The sequence below is a fragment of the Gobius niger genome (assembly GCF_951799975.1).
Source record: "Gobius niger genome assembly, chromosome: 8".
NCBI classification, from domain to species: domain Eukaryota; kingdom Metazoa; phylum Chordata; class Actinopteri; order Gobiiformes; family Gobiidae; genus Gobius; species Gobius niger.
Window position 1 is genome coordinate 21673995 of NC_136859.1, and position 22599 is coordinate 21696593.

The 22599-nt window shown below is 39.5% G+C and overlaps 1 protein-coding gene across 1 annotated transcript; it reads right to left on the reverse strand.

Annotated features, from left to right (window-relative positions):
* Nucleotides 1-564: 564 nt before the first annotated feature.
* On the reverse strand, nt 565-20603 carry eif3ea (eukaryotic translation initiation factor 3, subunit E, a). The gene is made up of 13 exons (XM_079560903.1): nt 20484-20603; nt 19519-19636; nt 19318-19435; nt 17364-17406; nt 16590-16694; nt 14144-14269; nt 12775-12899; nt 11115-11241; nt 10094-10195; nt 7825-7934; nt 4062-4164; nt 2363-2497; nt 565-735 (listed from the first exon to the last, which is right to left on the reverse strand). Exons 1-13 carry the CDS (start codon nt 20571-20573, stop codon nt 700-702), a joined length of 1338 nt encoding a protein of 445 aa, XP_079417029.1. The 5' UTR covers nt 20574-20603; the 3' UTR covers nt 565-699.
* Between the last annotated feature and the right edge of the window lie 1996 nt (nt 20604-22599).

Genomic DNA, 22599 nt, shown 5'->3' on the forward strand with positions numbered 1-22599 from the left:
CGATTCAGGCTCATAAAGCCAATGTAATTGCGTACATCTCTCCCAACTATATAATCTGTGCACAGGAGGGAAAATTAAAGACATGTGAAGAAATGAAAGACTCAGCTTGTGAGCAATTGTGATAACGGAGGCAGGGGAGGAGTGCTGCGGACTGAGTTATGAGAAGGTCGAAACACACAGAGGCGGGGGCGGGCTGGATATTAAAAAGATTGTGTCCGTCTGGCTAATGGTTCTTTATGGCTCCCTCATGTGCTCTCTGATGGGCAGGATGACTGGCAGAGAGTGTGACCACTGGTAACTGTACATCACCTCTGCATGCCCCCTCGATGCTGACATCCACTCAAGGCCTGCCTCTGTAAAAAGTGAACCACTAAAGCACCATAAAAACCAACAGACTAAACAGCCATCCGTCATTGCTGCGCATACACGGGCACGTCGTAACTGTCCCACTCAAGTGACTCAATGCACACATTAAAGCTTCATCAAGTATTACTGATACAGAAAAAAGCCCGACCACGTAAACCTCAGCTGCTATTTGTAATACGGCAGAAATAAGCCAGTCATGGGTGAAAATGGTTTTGTTGGTCACTTTTTATTGAATTGGTGATGACTTGACCCAAGTACAAAATGGGGCTGCACTTATTGAGAGACAAGGGTGTAAAAAAGGCAGTGAAAAAAGGATTTGTCATTTTTGTGTTGCTAAAATCCAGCTTCCTGGCCTGCCCAGTTTGGTGTCTGAAAGGGAAAAAGAAAATGGGATGTTAGTGCAGAAGATGCAAATAAACAATTGGCTTGTGGCTGTACTTTAAGACTAGTCAACCTGCCTAATGCTTAAACAGATTAAAATATGAAACATCACATAAAAAAAAAAAATCACATTAAATAAAACACAACGAAAATAGAATATGCACATGCAAATGTTCTTAGATACTGTTCTTAAAATAGTAAATAGTTATTACTACTTAAAAATAGTAATAACTAGTTAGTGGAAAAAATATATTAAATAATTGGGCTGATAGTGAATAAATCATCCAGGCTAAATAAAAGCTCTGAATATGATCATATCTTATCAAACAAGTGCAAGCACTTTTAATCAGGTGAGTGTAATGTGTGTGTTCATCTTGTAAACACTGAGTGGCTATTTGAACTGACAGGGACCCTAAACAGGTGGTCCAGATGGCTAAATGTTTTATTCTACAAGCTAGTGATTTGTTGCCTTGAGGACACTAGGACGTATTAGTGCTCTGTGCCTCTTTTCGGCTAATTACAAAAAGTCCATAAAGAGGGGTTTTTCCTTTTCTTTTTTTTTTTTACAAGACAGGGTTATGGCCAAATATACTCAAACAAAAGGGAGGAGGAGTAATTGGGCACATCAAACAGCCCTAAAGTGCACATAGTTAAAAGGTGAACAGTTAAGATGTTGTGGCCTTGGTGCTGTTGGGTGTCTAAGCTGTCTTAAGGTTAAGGTATACTTTATTGTCCCCATAGGGAAATTTGTCCTCTGCATTTGACCCATCCTTAGATGCAGCTGGGGCAGCCCGTAAGGAGCAGTGGGCGACGGCAGTGCCGGACCTGGGGACCCCCTCCAGATGTGGAGTCAGGCTGATGGTCAGTATCACCTGGCTGGAGGATTCACCTATTGTACATTGTTTTAGGCAAACCCAAAGTACCAGGAGGAAACCTTAGCAGACACAGGGAGAACATGCAATCTCCACACAGAAAGGCCCCACCCAGGTGGGAATCAAACCCGGGACCTTCTTGCTGTGAAACACAAGCGCGAAGCGCTGCGCTATCGTGCCGTAATCACGCAAGAAGATAGAGCTACCACTTCCACTTTGGAGTATGGATAAGTCATTCTGGGTGGTATCGTACTTAGACCTACATACCACTAAAATGTGCAAGGTCAACATCAAAAACACTTAAATGGGATGACTGGACCTTTGGATAGACACCTGCAGCAGCTCCTAAGTGCAGGGAACTCAAGCTTTTTGACTAAAGCCCGGTGTAAGAGTCCACCTTATTTATGTCGCTGCACTGAGTCACTACGCTCAGGCCAGCGTTTTATGGTTGTTTGGAATCTACCTTGTCATTAGGCCTTTGAAGAGTGGATGGTGGGATGAAAGCACTTGTTCTGTTAAACTTGCCATTACTGGTTTATTTCGTGTAAAAAGAGCTTTTGTTGGCATTTGTTCATCTACATTCTTTGGCCTTGTTCTCCTGAGTTGATCATTCAAGTCCTTTTGAACTGTGCAAAGTTCACAGTGACCTTCGAGCAATCCGATCAGACCGGGGCGTGATGTTTGATGGGAAAACAAAGCGGAGCTTGTGTTTTAGGATGCTCTCTGCTTTAAATACAGCTCACCTCGTTCCTGCTGCTGTGGGCCTGCTTCTTCTCAATGTTCATGGCCAGCATTTGGCTACGGAACGAGAGGCTCTTTGTCTTCTCAATCACTTGCTGGTAAGGAGATATGGCGTTGTTTCCCATAACCACATGGCCCTTAAAATACATTAAAAAAAGAATAGATTTACACCAAAATGGAACAATGATACACTCACATGTAGATAATCCTTATGTACTTTTTCTTGGGCCTTTTGCATCTTTATGAGACCTGTTTATTGTAACTAGATACTAGAACTAGTTGGTGTAATATGTGTATTATGCATACTCTAGACTAGACAAGTCGAATGTTTTACCTGCCCAAGGATAAAGAAACTGAAAAAGGCTGTTTTGCAGCGGATCAAAAGTTTAAGACCACATGATTTAAAAGGAATAGGCCACCGCTTTTACATACTGACATTATCTTCTTAGCTTAGACGAGTTGATATATAACTGTCTGGTCTTCGTGCATGTGCTCAGTCAAGCAAATGTTGTTAGCATTTAGCCTCTCCCAGCAAAGGTATAGCCCCAAACAGGGAAGTTAGTTAGTGAAGTTAGAAGCTACCAAGCTGTTCCACGTTTTCCCTATTTAAATACAGTTACGTGAGCCTTTACATGATCCAGGTTTAGTTACACAAAATTAAACATGTCGATATTGAGAGGCGTAACACCACTTCGACCTCTGCGCAGTGATATGGTCAAAGTTCTCCAGGTGTGATGTAAGAACGCATCTCAATATGTAAAAACAGTGGCCTATTCCTTTAAAAGGGAGAATCTTGCTTCTTATGGTCTGAGAGTCATCATGAGGCTGTCATGGGCCTTTTACTGAGGAGATGCTTTTGTCTGGCCACTCTATCATGAAGGCCTGATTGGTGCATGGTTGTCTGTCTGTAAGGTTCTTCTATTTCCTCAGAATAATGCTGGACCTCTATAAGAATGACAATCAGGTTTTTGGTCACCACCCTGACCAAGTAACCTGGTAGTTATGAACTTCTTCCATTACAAATGAAGGAGGCCACTGTGCTCTTCTGGACCTTCAATGCTGTACCAATATTTCTGTGCCCTTCCACATATAAGCATATCACGGAGGTCTACAGACAATTCCTTTGACTTTTGGGCTTAGTTTCTGCTCTGACATGCACGGTCAGCGGTGCTTATCTTTCCAAATCAAGTCCAATCGATTTAATTTACCACAGGTGGACCCCAGTCAAGTTGTTTAAACATCTCAAGGACAATCAGTGGAAACAGGATGCATTAGTGCTCAGTTTTGAGTGTCATAGCAAAGGGTGTGAATACTTATGTTTAAGCGATATTTCAGTTTTTTAATAAAATGCGCCAAAATGTATATATAATACAAAAACTGACAATAAGTTAGGTTTCTTTGATGTCCAAGACATCTTTCTATGACACAGGAGTCTTCATATTCAAGCAAATCTAGATAATTCTATGTCATTCCAAAGAAATGCGCTGTGATTTGTTGATTATAGAGAACTGCTGTGATGTGAATGCCAAAACATGCACGTTTCACATGAAGCCTCTGAAAGGGGACCCAGCCAGGTAGATACTATTTGCCCTTGCCCTTTAATTTGACAAAATCACAACATAAACAAATACTGCCACTTTAGACATTTCAAGTCACACAAGATTTCAACAGTAAGCATAAAAGTAAAAAAAACAATCTTACAAGTTTGGAGTCAATCTTGGCATCCAGTCTGGCATTACGAATCAGGTTTACAATCCATCTCTCTGCTTCTTCAGGACTCATGTTCAGCTTGTCTGCCAGCATACTGTAAAGACAAACCCCAAATCATCAACATAGATATTAATATATTTAGAAATCATAACACTTAAATGGCCTATCACATGATCTCAGCTTTGTTTACTCAGTTTCTTAAGATGATGTGGAGAAACACACACCTGCTGTAGCTGCTTGTGACGCTGGTGGTTCTGTAACTGTCCCTCAAAATGAGCGCCAGTGGATGTGTCACAGCAGCAGGTGGGAGGTTCGCGGGTGGCTGGCATTCTTTGATCCAGAGCTTTCCCTGTGCAGCTGGCTTCCCTTGTGGTTTTACAAAATAACTCAGACCCCACTTGGCACCCCCTTCCCCCATATTTCCTGCTTTCCTCTTGTCTGACCCCACAAGTCTCCATGCCTACCACATTTCATATAGGAGTCCAATAAATATTCCCAGCCACTGTGTGCACTGTATAATTACTAAAGCAATCCAAATTCTTTACATCTGTTCTTTGTGGTCTATTAATCATTTTTGGGCTCAAGAGAGTAAATCACTTCAAAGATGTGTTTAGTAAATAGCACTGCCATTAATGTATTAGAAAATCTAAAGCTTGCTAACCAGTGGATTTTCGTGAAATGGTGGCTAACCACATGAAGGTATGATAATGTTAATGTCAGCATGGCCCATTAAAGACAAATAAATAATAGTATTACATTAGAATACTATATACTACTACAGGTTTCTCTACATTGTCATTATGAAACTAGACAAAGATAAGCATAACATTATTACTTTTTAATAATTGCTTTTCCTTATGGTTAAATTAGTGACCAAAAGCAATAAAATACACCAGAGCTGTGCTGTGCATCTGATAACACTCAAAATATGTGGAAAATGAGGCATGGCAACTCAATTGGCTCGATAGATAATTATCAGGGAACTACCAAGTATAGAGAAGTGTCAGCTGTCTAATGACGCAAGTGCAGTTTTGGATGGATAACATATGCCAGTAATTACGGTCGCATTTGTAACATCAAGGGAACGATACAGTTTAAGTTCAGCGGAAGTGGATCAAGAAGATAATTGAAACCCATTTAAAATTCATTAGTGTTTTCTTGAATAGCACCAATTCAACTACACTCACACTGATATGGATTTTGATACCATTTTAAAAATAATTGATGCCCCCAAGAAGTCTGTTGTTCTTCCTAGTTGACCCTTAAACTAGCTGTGGGTAAAGTGGAGGTATATGTCAGTCAAGTCCAGGTCAGATATGATGATCAAAACAAACATGATCAGGTTTCCTCTCAGGAGAGTTTTCCAAACCCCAAACTCTATTAAAAGGGATCTGTACACAGCATAACACAGGAAAACAGTGACCCCCTAAAGGCCCAAGGACTTGGCCTTTACCAGCCAAAGCCCCCTAATCTAATTTATAATACAAAGTCTGGCAGTGTTTATCTTCCGGAAGCACATTTGTATATCACAGAAAGGTTTCTTTTTTTTGAGAGAAGTTTTAACCAGCCACCCCTAAACCTCAGAATCAAAACTAATGGGAAGAACAAGTGATGTGAGAGGAAAAGGGTATGACTAAAGTAGTCATCACAACTGACATGCGTCAGCCCTCAAGCCAAGAGGACAACCTCCATGCCTGGTTTTGTTTTACACAACCACAATCCTGATCCTTTGGGGACCAAAGATCACTTTCATTTTGATCCCTTACTCCCTCTGGCTCCGGAGCTACGACTTCAGCTTCTCAATACCAGCCTCACACACGGGGGTCAAGCACTCCTGGGTAAGAGGAGGATGAGATCCCACAAGTAGCGCTTTACATGGCCTGCCTAAAATAAATACAGCGTTAAACAATAACATATGATACTATTTGGACCAGCCTCATGTTTGGCTTGGGGAGATATTTCAGTGAAACCAAAATGATTGTGTGGTCTTCTAAATAACTGTGAGGTTCAAAGATCTGAGACGTTGCACCCAAATACTGGATACTTGTTCCAAATGCTAATATTTTGCAAACAAATACATCCAGGGATTAGGCCAACCCTGCCCCTATAATAATAGCCAACACGAACAGTGTCAAAGGACAACGTGCATTTAAGGTCAAGGGTGAGACAAAACTCAGGGTATCGAACAAAAATTAAACTGCAAACTCTCGGTCAACACACAACAGTAAAAGTGGGATCTTTAAGTGGCTGTGTCGCTGACGAAGCCTTTTAGAGGAGAGGCGCAACGTCCTACATTCCAACTACAGAGAACAGACAATGACTCAAGAACCTTCCTCTAGAATGTACAACTCCTGTACGACTGAGAGCTTACATGGACATGCCTAAAGTATCGTTTACATAAGATTTTATTGCATGAAACAACTCAATTAGGACAAATTCTGCCCTACTTTAGTCTGAACTGTGGGCACAAGGCAGGCTAAATATCTGTTAAACCAACATGCCCAACAGCTGTAAAAACCTCCTCATTAAAAAGAGCCAATTTCACTTGGTCTATGCCTCGGAGTTGGTGCAGAGGTTTTCTGGGCAGCAGACTAATGACTTGGAATTTGGGTGTTTGACAAAAATAGACAAGTTTTGTTGATCGTCATAATTCAGTAAAAATAAACATGGAATTCCCAAAGACGCCCCTGAGCAAAACAAACGTCAATCAGAAATACAGAAAAAGGTGACAATTGTCATTCGACTTCCTCTTTCAGCAATACCACTAACCTTTGAGGTCCTTAACAAGAAAATGGATCCAATTACAGTAAGTCTGCCAAAAAGAACCAGCACTGCTAATCAATTCCAGACAATCTGCAACTGGAGATTTCGACAGGCAATGATCATGTTCCACTTTTCAACCTTGACTACAGCCCTCTACAGCTCTATACAGGAGACACTTCAGTTATGTCAACAAAAAAAGCAAATCATCTCTTGTGTCGTGAAGAACCTGTGTGATATGCGTGTATATTAACAATATTCACATGTTATCCAGCAGATGAAAACAAACAATGTAATCTAGGAATTTCAATCAAAACCTTCAGGCAACCATAACCTTGCAAAACAGTGATCTGGATAGAAAGTCATACTTAATTGGACATAAGATAGATTGATCCAATGCAGACATATCAAAGACAGGAAGAGGCGTTCTGTAATCACAATTTGAGTTCCCCTCCTGTTTAGTTTAATTAGTATTGACTAAATATCTTGGTTTTGGTTTACCAAATGAGGTCTTTTTAATTTACTTTGAAGTCACATTAAAGTTCAGAGCAGGACACGTAACCCTCTCACCCAGAGCAAGCTTTAAGAAATTGAGTAGAGGTATCTGCTGGTAAGAGCAGCTGGGATCGTCTAAATTCTGACCTCGTTCTGGGAGAAGGCTATCTACGAATTGGCTCCAGACAGGTGGCCCTAAAACTTTAGAGAACACCGTAACCTGTGGAGTCCTGGAAGCAGTTAAAGCTTACAATAACTAATCACTGAAATGTGTAAGGTCAGAGTGGCTGTGCAGAGAGGGCAATAACACTTACCAGTGCAAGGGGAAAAAAAGGTTGGTATTCTGTTTCCTGTTCTGTCAATCTGAATGATAGGGACTATTGCATCCTGTCTCTAAAACTGTCTAAAGTCTGTTTCCTACATCTGTCTGCAGATGTGACAGTAATCAAGGACTCAGGAATGACAAATGCATTTCTGTGAAATGTAATATTAAACCAACCTTATGCTAATGCACTGGTGAATTCTGCAGAAGGTCTCAAAAATGAAGAGTCTGGCATTTTCAATAAAGTCCTCCAGGCAGGCGACCAAAAAGAAGTCATTCACCAAAACCTGAATGGGGGAGAAAGATAAGGAATTGTTAACTGTGCTTTGCCAATTTGTTATTTTGGTTTCACAGAATGAGTCACAAAAAAACTGAATAAGGACTTTGATTTCAATGTTGGCATTACTGTGTCAATTCTTTATTTTTTTTATCTACTGTACAAACTTTTTATATTACATTACAAAGTGTTGCATTACGTTTCCTCTTAAAACATTCTCTTTTACAAACAGCTCAAAAACCTATGTGTATCTTGCAACATAATAATAATGATAATTAAAGTACTGAATCATCCATCTGTGGCCCGAAAGATCTTCATTCCAGTTAATCAAAGATGAAACATTTTCCTACGATTTCCAGCTTTCTTTTTCCCTGAGCTTCAAATGACTCCATCTGCATACAGTTTTGCCTAAATAAGTCCCAACTACATGGCACTATCAGACAAAACACATTTCAGCTACAACTCCGCTTATCTAAGACTGATGAACTTGGAACAGCTAAGTGCGGTGATAACAGTCATCTGGGATTCAGACCGCAGAGTTTAAACACATTTTGAAGGTGGCTTGAGGACTTGCCATTTTATGTGCAATCTAAATGTTTGACTACAGCTTAAGATACACTTTTCATTCATTAACATGCATCTAACATCTGTGGAGCAGTAGGAAGGAAACAAAGCTTTAAAAGGGGAATATTTAAACTTATTTTGACCAAAATTTAAAAGCAGACCAAATCATTATAAAGAGAACAATTAAAAACTAAAGACATTTATTGCAGCAGCAACTATATATTCCCCAGAGCTGTTCTTGAATAACGTATAATAGTGTAAAAAGGAGAATTAAGTAAATAGACCATCACTGAATGTGTGCATCTGATGGTCTGTACACGGAGCATGCATTACTAGTATTACAATAGAAACAGGAGCAGGCAGAAAACCAATAAAGAGAACACTAAAATGCAGAGACAGGTATCCATTTCCTCAAATAAACACACCACAATCCAAAATGCAAGTCAGCATAAATATTGACAGGAAGTGGTTAATTTAGTTAAACTTGGTCAACTATTGTTTACTACTGCAATACTACTGTATTATTATCATTATGTCGTCAACATATTTGATGTAATAACTTCAAAGCAAAGCTCTGACTTGACTTTTACACATTTTCTCATTTGGAAAGATATTATGATCAGACAGATGTGTTCCATTTTCATAGTTTATTGTGAAGCAACGAAGCTAAAACAGGAGCAAGATGACTCCAGCTTTTTATATAACTACAAGACACCAAATCATCTAGGAACAAGAAGTTGCAGTTCTATTGGTTTGAATGTAAGGCATAAAAGCACTCCTGGGAAATTCAAGCATTAGTTGTTATGACGTCCTGTGAATATGTTTGAAACTATAGATACAGTTGGCATCACGTCATATAAAAGGGACAATTTTTCGCTCTTTTTAGACGCTTTCTGTCGGAATATAAACTTATTTATCCCACACCAATGAAGTAGTCTAAATCGAGCTCATATAGATTTTTTTCACAGCAGATTGTTCAGTAGAAGCAATAAAACAGCAGTCATAGCTAGCATTAGCATGTAGCATGATTATCCGTTATTATGGGCCGTTTGATCCACGTCTTTGAATCTTTATTGGGTAGAAAACTTTATTTAAAATTCAGCATTTGTTAAGGCAGTTTTGGAGTAATTATAGAAAGTTCTGATTTTTCTCCTCTTTGTTTTCCACCTCAACTGCTTCAAACATGATCATAAATGGGCGATTCCACAGCTGCCGTCTGTATCTATTGATTGTTTTCAGGTTCTAAAATGTTATGTTACACTACGATGTGGGGGGCAGGAGCCAGTTGCTCCGATTTAATGCAATTCACTTTCACAAGTAGTATGTAAAAGGAAAATGCATGAATTACAAAAAATATAATTAACCTTGAAGGCCCATGATCTTTCTGCACAACACAAAAAAATATCTTTTTTTTCTTCTTTTTTTTACCTGCCCCCCACCTATGTAAATATTGTAGGCCTTTAGAATGCTGTGATGTCACCTGAAACCCAGCAATAGCTGAATAAATATAAACCAAAATGGGGTTTGGAATATTAATAAAGTGATACATGTTTTTGAACACAAGACCTGCTAAGCAAACCATTTGTTGTTCAGATAAATACTTACAGACTCACACTCCCGAAGTTTCTTCTGAGCACTATCAAAATCAAAATTCACATAAAGGCACTCCACAAACTCCGTAATCGGATCTTTGTAGGTATAAGATTCCTGCAAAACAAGATTATCTCAAATCAATATTAGGCACATTTTATAAATGTCACCTCGATTTAGGTTCGAAACAAGCACATTTAAACCAAAAGCAGCTGTGAAAGTGGTCTACATGTAAGTACATTGTGTTAATGATCAATGATGTTACACAAATTTAAAGAAGCAGAACTCTAAGCAGTTTCAACTATGTATGAAGCTGGTGACCTTAGATTATTTTCTGACAGGACAGTAGATTTCATTTGCCACCTCTAAATCAGTAACTCAGCTCGGTTCACTTCTCAACACAGACTCATTCTGAGCTTCTGGCTGAAACATGCATCTAACTCACATAAATATATATAATATAATATTTTATGATTTTAGACCATTTATTTTGTTCAAATAATATCAATTATGACCTGACCCTCTGCCCTAGAGCACTTAGCACATGTTTTACTGATTACTCACAAGGGGTCATTATTTACCAAGCATTTGCTCATGTGCAAAGCGAGTACGACGTGCAAAAGTGGATCAGAAACATAGTAATTTGCACATGTTTTACTGTACCATTCTTTCATTTATCAGGTCTGTGGTGCTGCTAATACTGTAATCATCGGTATTAGCATCAAAATTGTATATTTTATTTTTCAGCTTGCACTTGTTATTAAGCTTCAGTCTTGATAAATGACCCAAAGAGTGTGCTGCATCAAGACAGTGAGAGAATCTGGGCAGGCTCCTCTGCTTTAATAGACTATGTTTTCACTGACATAAGCCAACACACATGCACCATTCTCAGGAGAATGTCAGGAGATTTCCATAAAAATCCTGGCATAACCTGAGAAGGACATGTGTGTGAATTTGGCTTACAGGGCAACAGCTCACACCAGACCAAAAGAACCACTATGTAGCAATAGATTGTTCATAATAAAAAGGAGGATACCTGCTGTATAACTTTGACCAAATCCTTCAGAACCTGCCGGCGCTTACGAACATCCTTGTTGGTGATGACTGCTGTGGTTAGGTAACGCAAGATGTGGGGGCACATAGTCTGAATAGCATTCAGGTATCTGTAAGAGAAGGATCAAAGCATTAACTTATTAAAGCAATGTAAGAAAAGACCTGATCTTTACCTTGGACACACAATATAACATTCTGGCTGCTTATTCGGGATCTGACATTTAGAAATAAAGTAAAAACCTTTTCAGCCCCGAAGATAAATGTCTAAGAGGGGCTGTCCACTGCTGTACATGAGTCTCAGCTATAAACCATGTCTTTCATTAGTGTCCTATGAGAGGGAGGAGGAAAGGGAAAACCTGGTAAGAAGATATAGATCAGTGAGCACAGACCTGCCCAGTAGTTGAAACCCAATCCAGCAGGGACTGATGTTTCGACCACAGGTCAACTGGCTCCAACACGAAAGACAAGGCAGTTTGGGCCCTTATCCCATGCAGATTTGTGGTTGGGGAGGATAAATGGTGAAACCAATTTACTTATAATCATGGTGTTTATTCAAAAAGACTTGTTGGGAACAGATTGGAAAACGTCCATAATAAGAAAATAATATTTAATATTTGAAGAATTAGTAAAACAACTGTAGTTGTTAATACAAACATATCCAACAGAACACATGCCCCATTGCTCTCCTATCTCTGCCTATGGAGAGGCCTGATCCTGAGGATAGCCGCAGTGCCCTGTGCGGTGTTCCTGATTAACTTACACCTTACGCTCACAAACAACAAACTTTGTTCAACTGGTTTACTAAAAAGGTCACATGGGCACGTTGTCAAAAATTTTAATTTGTTCAAGTTTCCATGTCATAGCCTGGCAAGAATATCCATCATACTACGCAAAGCCACGAAGTTATTGCGTAGTACTTAACTTGAAATGGCAGCTGATCAAGTAGACAAACAAAGCTATGGCCACCATTTGCTGACTGTTGGGGTAACAGAGGTCAGATGTGGAGCTGAAGACCAAGCATTGGTCACTTCAGCCAAAGGAAGTACGGTCAAAGGACGGGATATAAGAGCAGAGCCAAGCCTCAGTGGGAAAAACATGAGGTTTCTTGCCTGTGAAGCAGCAAAGCTTTAAGCTTACACACAAACACACACACAAAACTGACAACTGAGTTTGTCCATACAGAGGGCTATGTGAGCTTTTCATAAACTATTGGGCTGGCCTCCTTAATCAGCAGCAATAAAAATTTAAAACTGAGTAAAATTTGGGGAAGCAAATATTTGAGTGATCTGTGTTGTGGTTGCTAGTCATACAGTCTGTGGAGCCCAATCATGTGTACAATTACACAAGCCTGCAATCAGAACGGGGGAGGGCTAAAACATCAAAATAGGGGGTGAGCAAATGTTAACGCAGTGCATGAAGTTTCCAGCCTGTGATACATATGGCATGGCCCATAGCTTGGAGAGTAGATGTACACTTCTGAAACCACTTAAGCTTTTAGAAAGACGCTCAACTCAACAAAAGTAGAACTAAAGGAATAACTTTTGTTTTTTCTTCTTGGTTGTATACATTAGCAGCGACAAAGCACAGCCACTTTCCCTATAGCTATGTTAGCATAGTTATTAACAGGAAGAGATTTCACTTACTGAGGTTGATAAAGAAAAAGTTCAATGATGTTGTCTCTGCCCTTTGGGTGGTTGAAAAAAACAAATAGAGACCAGTGGATCAGCCATGTCCTCTGCTGCAGAGACTGGAGTGGGGAGCTGACAGTCTGAAAATTAAAGAAATAACAAGATTTCGGTTACAGAAATTGGACTTTTCATTTTCCATGAATAATCAAAAAGGGTATGTGACTAGACTAAACCTGAGAGTAGCTTTAAATAAATTATATAAAGCCTTTTAACAATCATGAATGTTAACGGGTTTATACAAGCAGAAGCAAGTCAAATATACTGCTTTTTAACGCTATTTAATGCCCAAATAATATATTTTAATGCCTCAAACCCAGAAAAAAGAAATTGGTGCATATTTCATTTCTTAAGATTTGCAAACATTTCATCAAAGAGAGGAAAGAATTGGACAAAACAGGCAATATGTTTGACTTAATATTACACTTTTTTTTGCATTTTAAATAAGAAAAGAATAAGAAAAGACAATAAATTGGCAGGCGATGTAAATGTACAAACACCATTTATCTGTCAGATAAAAGCATATCGCCAAAATAAGGATCCCATAGCAAAGTAATGAGACACAGCGGAAAGAGCACAGTGTGGTGCTCACTGTGAAGTCAGGCCGAGACAAGTGAGAGGAGGGCAGGCAGCCATTATATAAATCTGTTTAAATTATACCGGCTTTCTCTTTACATCTTTGGAAAGGCAAAAATCAGTAGATTCCAAAACAAACGGCAAGTCTCTATCTTGTATGGTTCCAAAATTATACACAAAAGTCTACAACATAAAATATATACAACAGGTGTAAGCTTGAGATTGATTTTTGCTTTGGCCTAGTTGTCGGAGGGCTCATTTTAAAGCTCTGACGGAGCTCTTTCCCATGTAAAAAACGTGAGCGGCCATTAGCCAATATTGTAAAATACCTCATATCGGCCCGACAGTCGGGCCCTTGAAAGGACTTCATAGTTGTAATGCTATCGCTAGCTCTATTGTACAGTCCTGCAGTTGCACAAGGGTCAAGATTTGTAAATTTGTGATAAGAGACACAAAATAATGTGCATTATTTGTTTTCTTTTACTTTCGTCAGATCTTTTCATGTTTGGCGGGTCGAATTCTACTATTCATTAAATACTCAATATTACTAATAATAATAATTTTGCATGTCATCCAAACAACTGTTCAGATATTATTGTGTAAATGGTACATCGCCCACCTCTACAAAGTACCAAGGGCTTTTTGAGCAGTAGAATAGCTGTCTTGCAGAAGCCACAGATAAAAGGCAATAGGTCAATGGCTTAAAGGATCTAAATTTGTAAGATCAAAGTTTGAGAAGTGGAGCATTCACATTGTTATCGATGGTCTCTCTGAGGCGGGTGAGGTCCTCCATGGCAGCCTCCCAGTTCTGCATCAAGATCTCAGATGCCAACTTGCCCCACAGGGAACTGAGGGCATTCCGGTCTGTAGCAGGCACCTAAAACATATACAGCATAGGGGTTAGGTATTACATTCTCCTCATTCAATGTAAATTAAGTTGTAATTAATATGAGAGTTCATAAATGTAATAACAAATATATTTGAAAGTTTTGATATTTCACCAATTTGGCCAAAATCTATATCAGTCACACAAGGTAATTAGACAGAAACATGAAAAGGAGCTTAAGAGAGAAAATTTAAAGCACATATAATCAGTATCAAAATCTTGCAGACTACCGTTTGTGACTTCCAGAACAAGCTAAAACAAACAGAAAAATACTCAGGTAATGGGAGACAGGTTAAGAATGGCTCTGAAGCTCAGGAGTGCAATCAACACATTGGAAACTGGGCTCCGCCCTGGGGCTCATGGGAAGGTCTGGGGCAAACCTACTGCAAGATAACAGAACACCAGACGCTGACAGGAGTCAAGCAGGAAGTCAATGTGGGTGTCTGCACAGTGGCCCGAAAGAAAGTAGATGCTAACCACACATCTCACTATAGAGGACTGTGAGGCACTGACTGGGATAAAGAGTATAGGGCTATTCATGGCTTCTGGTGAGCATAATCCTGTGTCTTTTGATGGTGGACAAAAAGTGGTGGTTGTGGGGAGGAGGGGGTGTAGATAAATCAACCAGGGCAGTATAAGAATAGGTCCTCCTCTAATTTCTTTTCATTTTTTAGAATTATTATTCCAGGAAAAATATATTCGGATGCCATGAAGTAATGTACGGGGACACGGTGTTAGTGTTCGTTCCCCCCCATCCTGGAAGCCCCAGCCTGTTTCTTTTGGCTGACCTCCAGGTCATTATGGCAACTTCCTACATACAGAGTCTGGCTTTCAGCAAAGTGGCTGCGCACGACAAGTTTCAATACCTCGGTTTTCCCAATTGTTAACTTAAGTTTCTGTTGGTTTGTGAAATGGGCACATTTTCACTGACTGACCAGCAACAATAAATTCACTGTGCTGGGGATCTGTCTGGACACCCAATCTTTATTCTTAACATTCAATCCCTGCATTAAGTGATGATATGAATAAGTTGCTCTTTTCAAGCAAGGCCACATTGTAACAGGACCTGGTTTTTGCACGGCTGCCTTCCTTCGCTTCATTGCCTAGGTTTCCCACGTTAAATTACTTAAGGCAACTTAATTTCTTCCTTACAGAAGAGCAAGAAACTAACAGAGGGCTTGTGAGAATGGGAGAATAATGTATAGACAGGGGGTCAAGCAGTGTAGGCTCAATAGAGATCAGAGTCAGATGTTATAAATTGGGCAAAGTAGACAGTAGGCACTAGTAGATTTACATAAGCCATCATATTCAAAATTAAACCAGAGGGCTGAGGAACATGTCAACTGCATGCGTTTTGTACATTGTCAAGAGTTTGCATTGTTTCTTTAATACCAACATTTTTTAGGGGAAAGCAGACAGCTTGACCGAATTAGTCATCATGTTGCCTAGATTGCGATCCTTCCTGCCGGAGACTGAAGATCAATGTAAACCTATCAAATGAATTACGCAAGTGCTTTGGGTTAAGATGCTGCTTTTAAGGGCTCATCAGACTGTTAGCAAGAGCCAACATTTTGGGAAGGAATAAAATGATACAGTGCATGTCTGAGTAACTGTCATGCAGAAAACGGGAACACAGAGTATCAGATGCCAATTAAAATAAGGCAAACATGTTTTTTGTGTTTGTCTGATTAGTATTAAAACAAGAAGAAATGTGTGTGTGCCAATTTTGTTTTTCAGCCATGTTTTGGCACTTGCCTCTCCACGTCCACTAGAAAGACCTAACACAATGAAGCAAAATCACCAGGAATATACACTAAACTGAAATTTTGCGTTACATTTACTGTTACTTTTTACAAGACAACGCAAAAACATCCGAACCAAATGAACAAAAATATGGCTTCTGTAATTTATAAAAAACTGAAACCATCTTTTCATATGAAATAGCACTTCCATACGTTGAAAATGTATGGCCAAAAACATTAGTGGCTGTTGAATTTCTGAGTATAATCTTAGCAGAACATAAGCTCAAGTCGTCGTGACAAGGGATTCTTTGGCTGCAGCCTTCAAATCAATAAACTGTCTAATGCAGCCTGCCTTGCAAGGTCTGCAGGCAGATTATGCAGTTCGCCAGTGATCACTCGGCACAATAAAACATCCCACTAAAGTGGTACAAGTGTGCAGAGAATAGAAGAGGTCATGATGTAATCCACACTTTAAATTACCAACTGCTGACCTGTTCTGCACTGCATCAGCTTTTACCTTGACTCTCCATTAAACTATGTTGATTTACATGTCTAAAAATCAAACTTACCAACACACGAAAGAAGTAGAGGTATTCCGCTGCTCCAGAGTAGTTTCCGCATTCATATTGGAACTTAGCATATCTGTACAGCGTATCCAGATACTCCTGACGAAACTTCAGAAAAAATACAAAAAAGTATTAAGAGCAGCATACTCCATTGAACTTTGACTTCAATTGAACTTTTATACTTTCCGATACTTATTTAAAATGTAGTTCTTATTTAGTTGTAGTCTTTTCAGCAAGGTAGATTAGAAAACTAGATAAAAAGGCATGACAAGTGCTGGCTGTTGACATTTTGATGGAAAACCGGCTTCATAAAAAAAAAAAAAAAATGCAATAATATATAATATGATTTATATGTATTTATGGTCCTGTATTCAACATCCCTTCTGTAATATTAAATAGAAGTTGCCTCGCTTTTCTTGGAGGTTCACTAAGGACAGCATGCAGGTCTGTAGGATACCAGAGTGGGAGTTGACCAGAGTAGAGCAGAGTAAGAAGGCAAACATCACTTCAAATTTAGAACCCCCGGCATTTTTGCGGCTCTGTCCACGGGTCCAGAGTTACTCAGTTTATTCTTAACTATTCACCACAGAATGTAAATTCCGCAGAATTTGTGCAAGCCATACAAGCCCTGAAAATGAGTTAAGGGTTTTGGGAAGTAATTCAACATTTCCCTTCTTGGTCAGGCCTTCCCACTTCACCCCTAAAACAATCGAGTTCACAGTGGAGTCATGGGAAAATGATGAATAAGTGAGTTGTCAGCAAATGAGGCCAACTTACATTATGCTTCTCAGCCAAATAGTCAAAGAGCATCCGCCCATCTCTGAAAAATAAATAAAAAAAACAATAAGAGTTTCTGTAGTTGGCGGCCATTTGGCTGACATTTTTGCAATATACAGGTAGATTTCAAATCAAATCAACTGATACAGTACATATAAAAACAACTGTTGTTGACCAAAGCTTAACAAAAAAGGTCTACAGTACAAAAAATATGATGACACAATATGCAGGCAGCAAAGCACTAACAGCTAACATTTTGGCCATGAAATGTCCTACAATGATAATGATAATAATAATAATAATAATAATAATAATAATAATAATAATAATAATAAACATGGATTTATATAGCGCTTTTCACTCAAAGTGCTTACACCTAGACAGTGTTAAAAGGTTTGAGTGCAAATGTGTCTTAAGCAGGATTGTAAATTGGTCAAGCTTCTGTGCAGCCCTTATGGAGAGAGGCAGGTCACAGTTTCAGCTGCAACATAGAAAGACCTTTGGTCACGTTTGAAGCGAGGAAACTCCAGCACTAGCTGATTAGCAGATCTCAGGTTCCTAGTAGAAGCATGGCGCAAAAGAAGCTCAGACAAATAATGAGGAGCAGTACCATGGAGATATTGAAAAACAATAAGTAGAAGCTTTAACCTTATGCAGCAAACACAGGCGTGGTATGTTGTCTTTTTTTTTTTGGTCCCTGTGCGGAGACAGGCAGCTGCGTTTTGTACCACTCAGAGGCGCAGGCAAGTAGATCATTTTTAATCTTGCTTACAGTTTTAAGGTGGAAAACGTTTGATTTGACAACATGACTTATATGTAAGTAGGTCAGAGGGCCAATGGCACCATCACAATTGTCGAGAACAATTTAATTTCTAAATATTAAAAATATCTGTCTCATCTTTGTTTAGACTTAAAAAGTTGGCCTCCATCCATAATTGAATATCTTCGAGACAATCCAACAAGACCCCTTAGAACTTGACTTTAGTGGCAGATCAGCAAATTGTCTGCATAAATATGATAACCAACTTTGTGTTCCTCTAAAATCAATCCAAAGGGTAGAAGACACAGCGAAAATAACAAAGGACCCAAAATGGACCCTTGAGGCACTCTACAATGAAGAGGTGACACAGATGAGAAGTATGGGCCAACATTAACTGAAACACTTCTAGCTTTTAAATATGAATCAAACCATTTCAGAGCAGTGTGCCTTTGAGTCCCACAGACAGCTCAAGGCGCGATAGCTTCAGCAGCCGAGTCGAATGAGACGGCGGCTGGTGAGGCTCACTGTGCCTACACCGCGGATGCTGTAATCCACCGAGATAAAAAATGTTGTCACTGGATGTCACCGGTAACCGTGACATTCCTATTATCAAGCTCTAAATCTGCTGGCTTTCAGAAATACATGTCTACTAGCCTGGGAATACCCACGCTGCCGTTTGCCCTCGAATCATTTCGAACTGCACAGCAGCCTGGGGGACCGTGGCCGCAATCTTAACATGAATATGGGGACCAATCACAGAACGAGGAGGGATACAACATACGGAAGTTTGTGTGCGGATAAAAAATATATATATTATTTACGAATCCAACATGACAGCAGCAGGCGTGACGCCATCTTTCGATCAAGCTTTAGACCGTGTTCTAAATAGTTTAGCTCAAAAGTTCACAGCGAGTACTTAAGTCCTCATCGGATACAATTGATACGATTGCCTACGCGCAGACACATTATGATAGATCTTTGTAGCGCACAATAAACGACTATGGACGATCATAAACCACACCTCTCCTACGAGAAAATGAATTGGTGGTCCCCAAATATAACTTGTGAGATTATAATAATAATAATAATAATAATAATAATAATAATAATAAATTATAACAATTATTATTATTATTATTAACAAGATCATAACATTATCATGGACTGAAAATGGACATTTTTTTATTTTCTTACCTGGTAGACTGCATTTGCCGCGTTGTCTCTTGATCTTCGAACATTTTCACAATAGGCTCAGTTTCAGACTGCAGTTGTTTGAGCTGAGCCACAACATCGGTCCTCTTCTCTTTCAAAGCTAACACAAGGAGAAAAATAGATATGACCAAAGCAGAAACAATGAATTGTGAGGTAAACAGTTTGATCATTTATTAAACTTACTGTGTGGTATATCCCTGTCAGGAAAGAGGCTCTTGTGGACATCCATGGCAAAGTCCACCATGTTTGTCTCACTAAGGAGATCCAACTTCCCATGAAGAAGCTCTTGCTCATTGTAGATCTAAGCATAACAATCCATGTGAAGTTATAAGAAAGAACATGAAACCATGCAAAGACATGAAAACGTAGAGTGGCATTGAATGCACAATAGAATTAGGGATTCCCAATAAATTGGAATGGAACTTGTAAATGTTTGCTGAAAAACAAATGACTTACAATTGTTGTTTGAATCTAATGAAAAATATTGCAATAAAATTGTTATCGCAGTATTACATGCCTGTATCGCAAGTTTTGTCCAATATCCTACAGCCCCAAACCCAACCTTAAAAAATTCAAACACATTTTATGTGGCTTGTTCTGACATTACCATATGTTAGCGCAAATGAGGTGCGCACAGGGTAGAAGTCTCAATGTAAGGCCATTGTCTGCCTTTGGAAACCCATTAAATGACCTCAATCTGTTTAATAAACCGATGTCATGTATTTTAACAACATTTAATTTACTGCAGTAACCCGAGAAGAAGCCCTGAGATATGTACCAGAAGCACTTCAGTTCACTGCAAGAACAATTTATTAGACTACAACAAATTAAAGTTCAATAGGAGCTTTCATTTAGCTATACACATTTAGCTATACACATCGTATACACGTTATTTACATCACCAATACACAACACAAGAGTAAAATAATATAAATGTGATAACTTCTTTGACTTGTTCTACTTTGAAAATCCCCGCAACCACTTCCTGTGTACTTTACGAAAACGGTGGATGTAGGGCTGAGTAAAACGTGTGCTATAGCAACGTAGCTAGCATACACTGCTAACACACCCGCGCAAAACCTCGCACGAAGCCTTGAGATCACATTTAAACGACACATTAAATAGCCACCGTATAGTACACCACTAACCTCTTTAACCGACAGAAACTCCAACAGTGGAAACACAAGATGACGGTCCAAAAAGTGAGCAATTTTTGTGGTGAGGTCGTAGTCCGCCATCTTTGCTCCGGCAGAAAGGAAGTGGATGCTGCAACGTCACACCAAATGACCAATCAGCGATCGCTTCAGCCTCCAAAAAAGGGATACTGATACAACGTGTCATATCCATTTTACTGCCTATTTTACTGCCACACATGGGCGCAGATAGCGGGGGGGACGGGGGGGACATGACGTACCCAGATTTTCATTCACCTGGATCCGTCCCCCTCACTTTTATGAAGAAAAATATCTTGCAAGCATTTTGCAATGTGCGAAACAGCGCCTCCCTTGACCATTCACTTTGATATGCGGCGAGAAACGGTATTGCGCTCATGTGTTTGTGTTGACTGGGCTGTGCGTGTGTCAAAATGCGAAACGCGAGCTGTTGGTTTACTTGGTTATCAGACAGTGTAGCCTACGTCAGGACTGCTTTTTCATACGTCATGTGGCATGCTTGGTGAGTGATTAGAAACCGTACCAATACGCATTATTGTCTTGCAATGATGGGCAATTAAGTTTGATAGGTTGTCATGCCTGAGCAGCTTTGTCCCCCCCAGTTTCAAAAACCTATCTGCGCCCCTGCTGCCACAAAGCACAGTTAAAATGTTGGACACGAAAAAAGTACGGAAATATAGTAAGAATACTTTAGCACTGATGATAGTAAACTGCTTCACAGACCTATAAATAGAGCTTACTTAAGCAGAAAAAAAAAAAAAACTGAATATGTTTCAACATTTGGATCAAGCCACTTCTAACCAGGCTTTAAACGAGTTTGATGGGTTGACAACGGCTGAAAACATCTGGATTGTTCATAATTTGCAATGTTTGATGGCTAAATGCTAACAGACATGGAAACAAATAATTTTCCGAAATATAGAATACTGAAAGTTTCCCAGAGTAGCTGGCTGTTTCCGGAGTTTTGTCCTTTCTATTTTTAGTCGTATAAAGCATTAAATGTGCGACACAATGTGGGGATATGCCGCAGGGGTTCCAAATCTTGACTACCTTCTTTATCCACGCTGAATTGTAAACGTCTCATGACATGCACCAATTGAGGAGATACAAACTCTATCAATTTTTAAGTGAAGTGTGTTCTTTTGGGGGATTACATTGGCCAAAAATCAGGACACCTGGGATAGAGACTGAGTAAAACTGGGACAAATCAATGGGACAGAGACCGAGTAAAACTGGGACAAATCAATGGTTTAGGTGAAATCTACTGGGACGTGGGACAAAGGACTCAAAACTGGTCACCCGAACCAAGCCTCAAATAATGTATTTTCAAGCCACAGTCAGTTTGGCTTCAGCAACGATATCCATATAAAACTAATCACGTCATCTGTTAGTGGTTTTGGTTCATAGTTCAGTAACATATGATTTTTTATATATATATATTTCAGCATTGTTTAAGTTCACAAAACTGATCACCTGTCTCAACTTTTTGTCCATGTTTTGTATTTCCCAATGCCAAATGTGTTATTTTTCTGTGAGTTGCATGCCTTGATTTATGTGGCAGCACAAATACATATTAAACACAATTGAATTAGGAAGTGGCCATAAAAACAGGGCGGGTGAGGGCAATAAGTATGTAAAACCACAAATGAAACCAGACTGACAAAAAATTAGGTTTTTAGTATTAAAAGGCTTCAAAGGCCAAATTGCATTGAGGTTTTGTTTGACTTCACTTTCTTCATTCAGCTACAATGAAAATGATGGGGATAACATTCAATGGTAAATGGTCTCAACTTATATAGCGCTTTTCCACCTACATTAGGCACTCAAAGCACTTTACAGCAAGGATCCACTCACCCATTCATACACCAATGTACACAGACACTGGGGGTAATGTGGGTGAAGTGTCTTGCCCAAGGACACAACGACAGTGTGCATTTTCAGGAGGTGGGATTCAAACCCCCGACCTTCCGATCATGAGACGACCCGCTCTACCATCTACGCCACTGTGACACCGCATGCACACCAACAGCAGTGGATACAAATGGAGCGGCTGGCTTCTGTTCATTCCCAATGCTGGCTGGCGACATGAAAT

Excerpts from the sequence above, each read along its gene's own strand:
- eif3ea (XM_079560903.1), bottom strand. The coding sequence starts at position 20,573 with ATGGCGGACTACGACCTCACCACAAAAATTGCTCACTTTTTGGACCGT. Across the intron at positions 11,242-12,774 it reads CTTTTTCTTTATCAACCTCA|ATACCTGAATGCTATTCAGA; the intron begins GTAAGTGAAATC and ends CTTCTCTTACAG. Across the intron at positions 4,165-7,824 it reads CACCAGTGCATTAGCATAAG|TATGCTGGCAGACAAGCTGA; the intron begins GTTGGTTTAATA and ends TTGTCTTTACAG.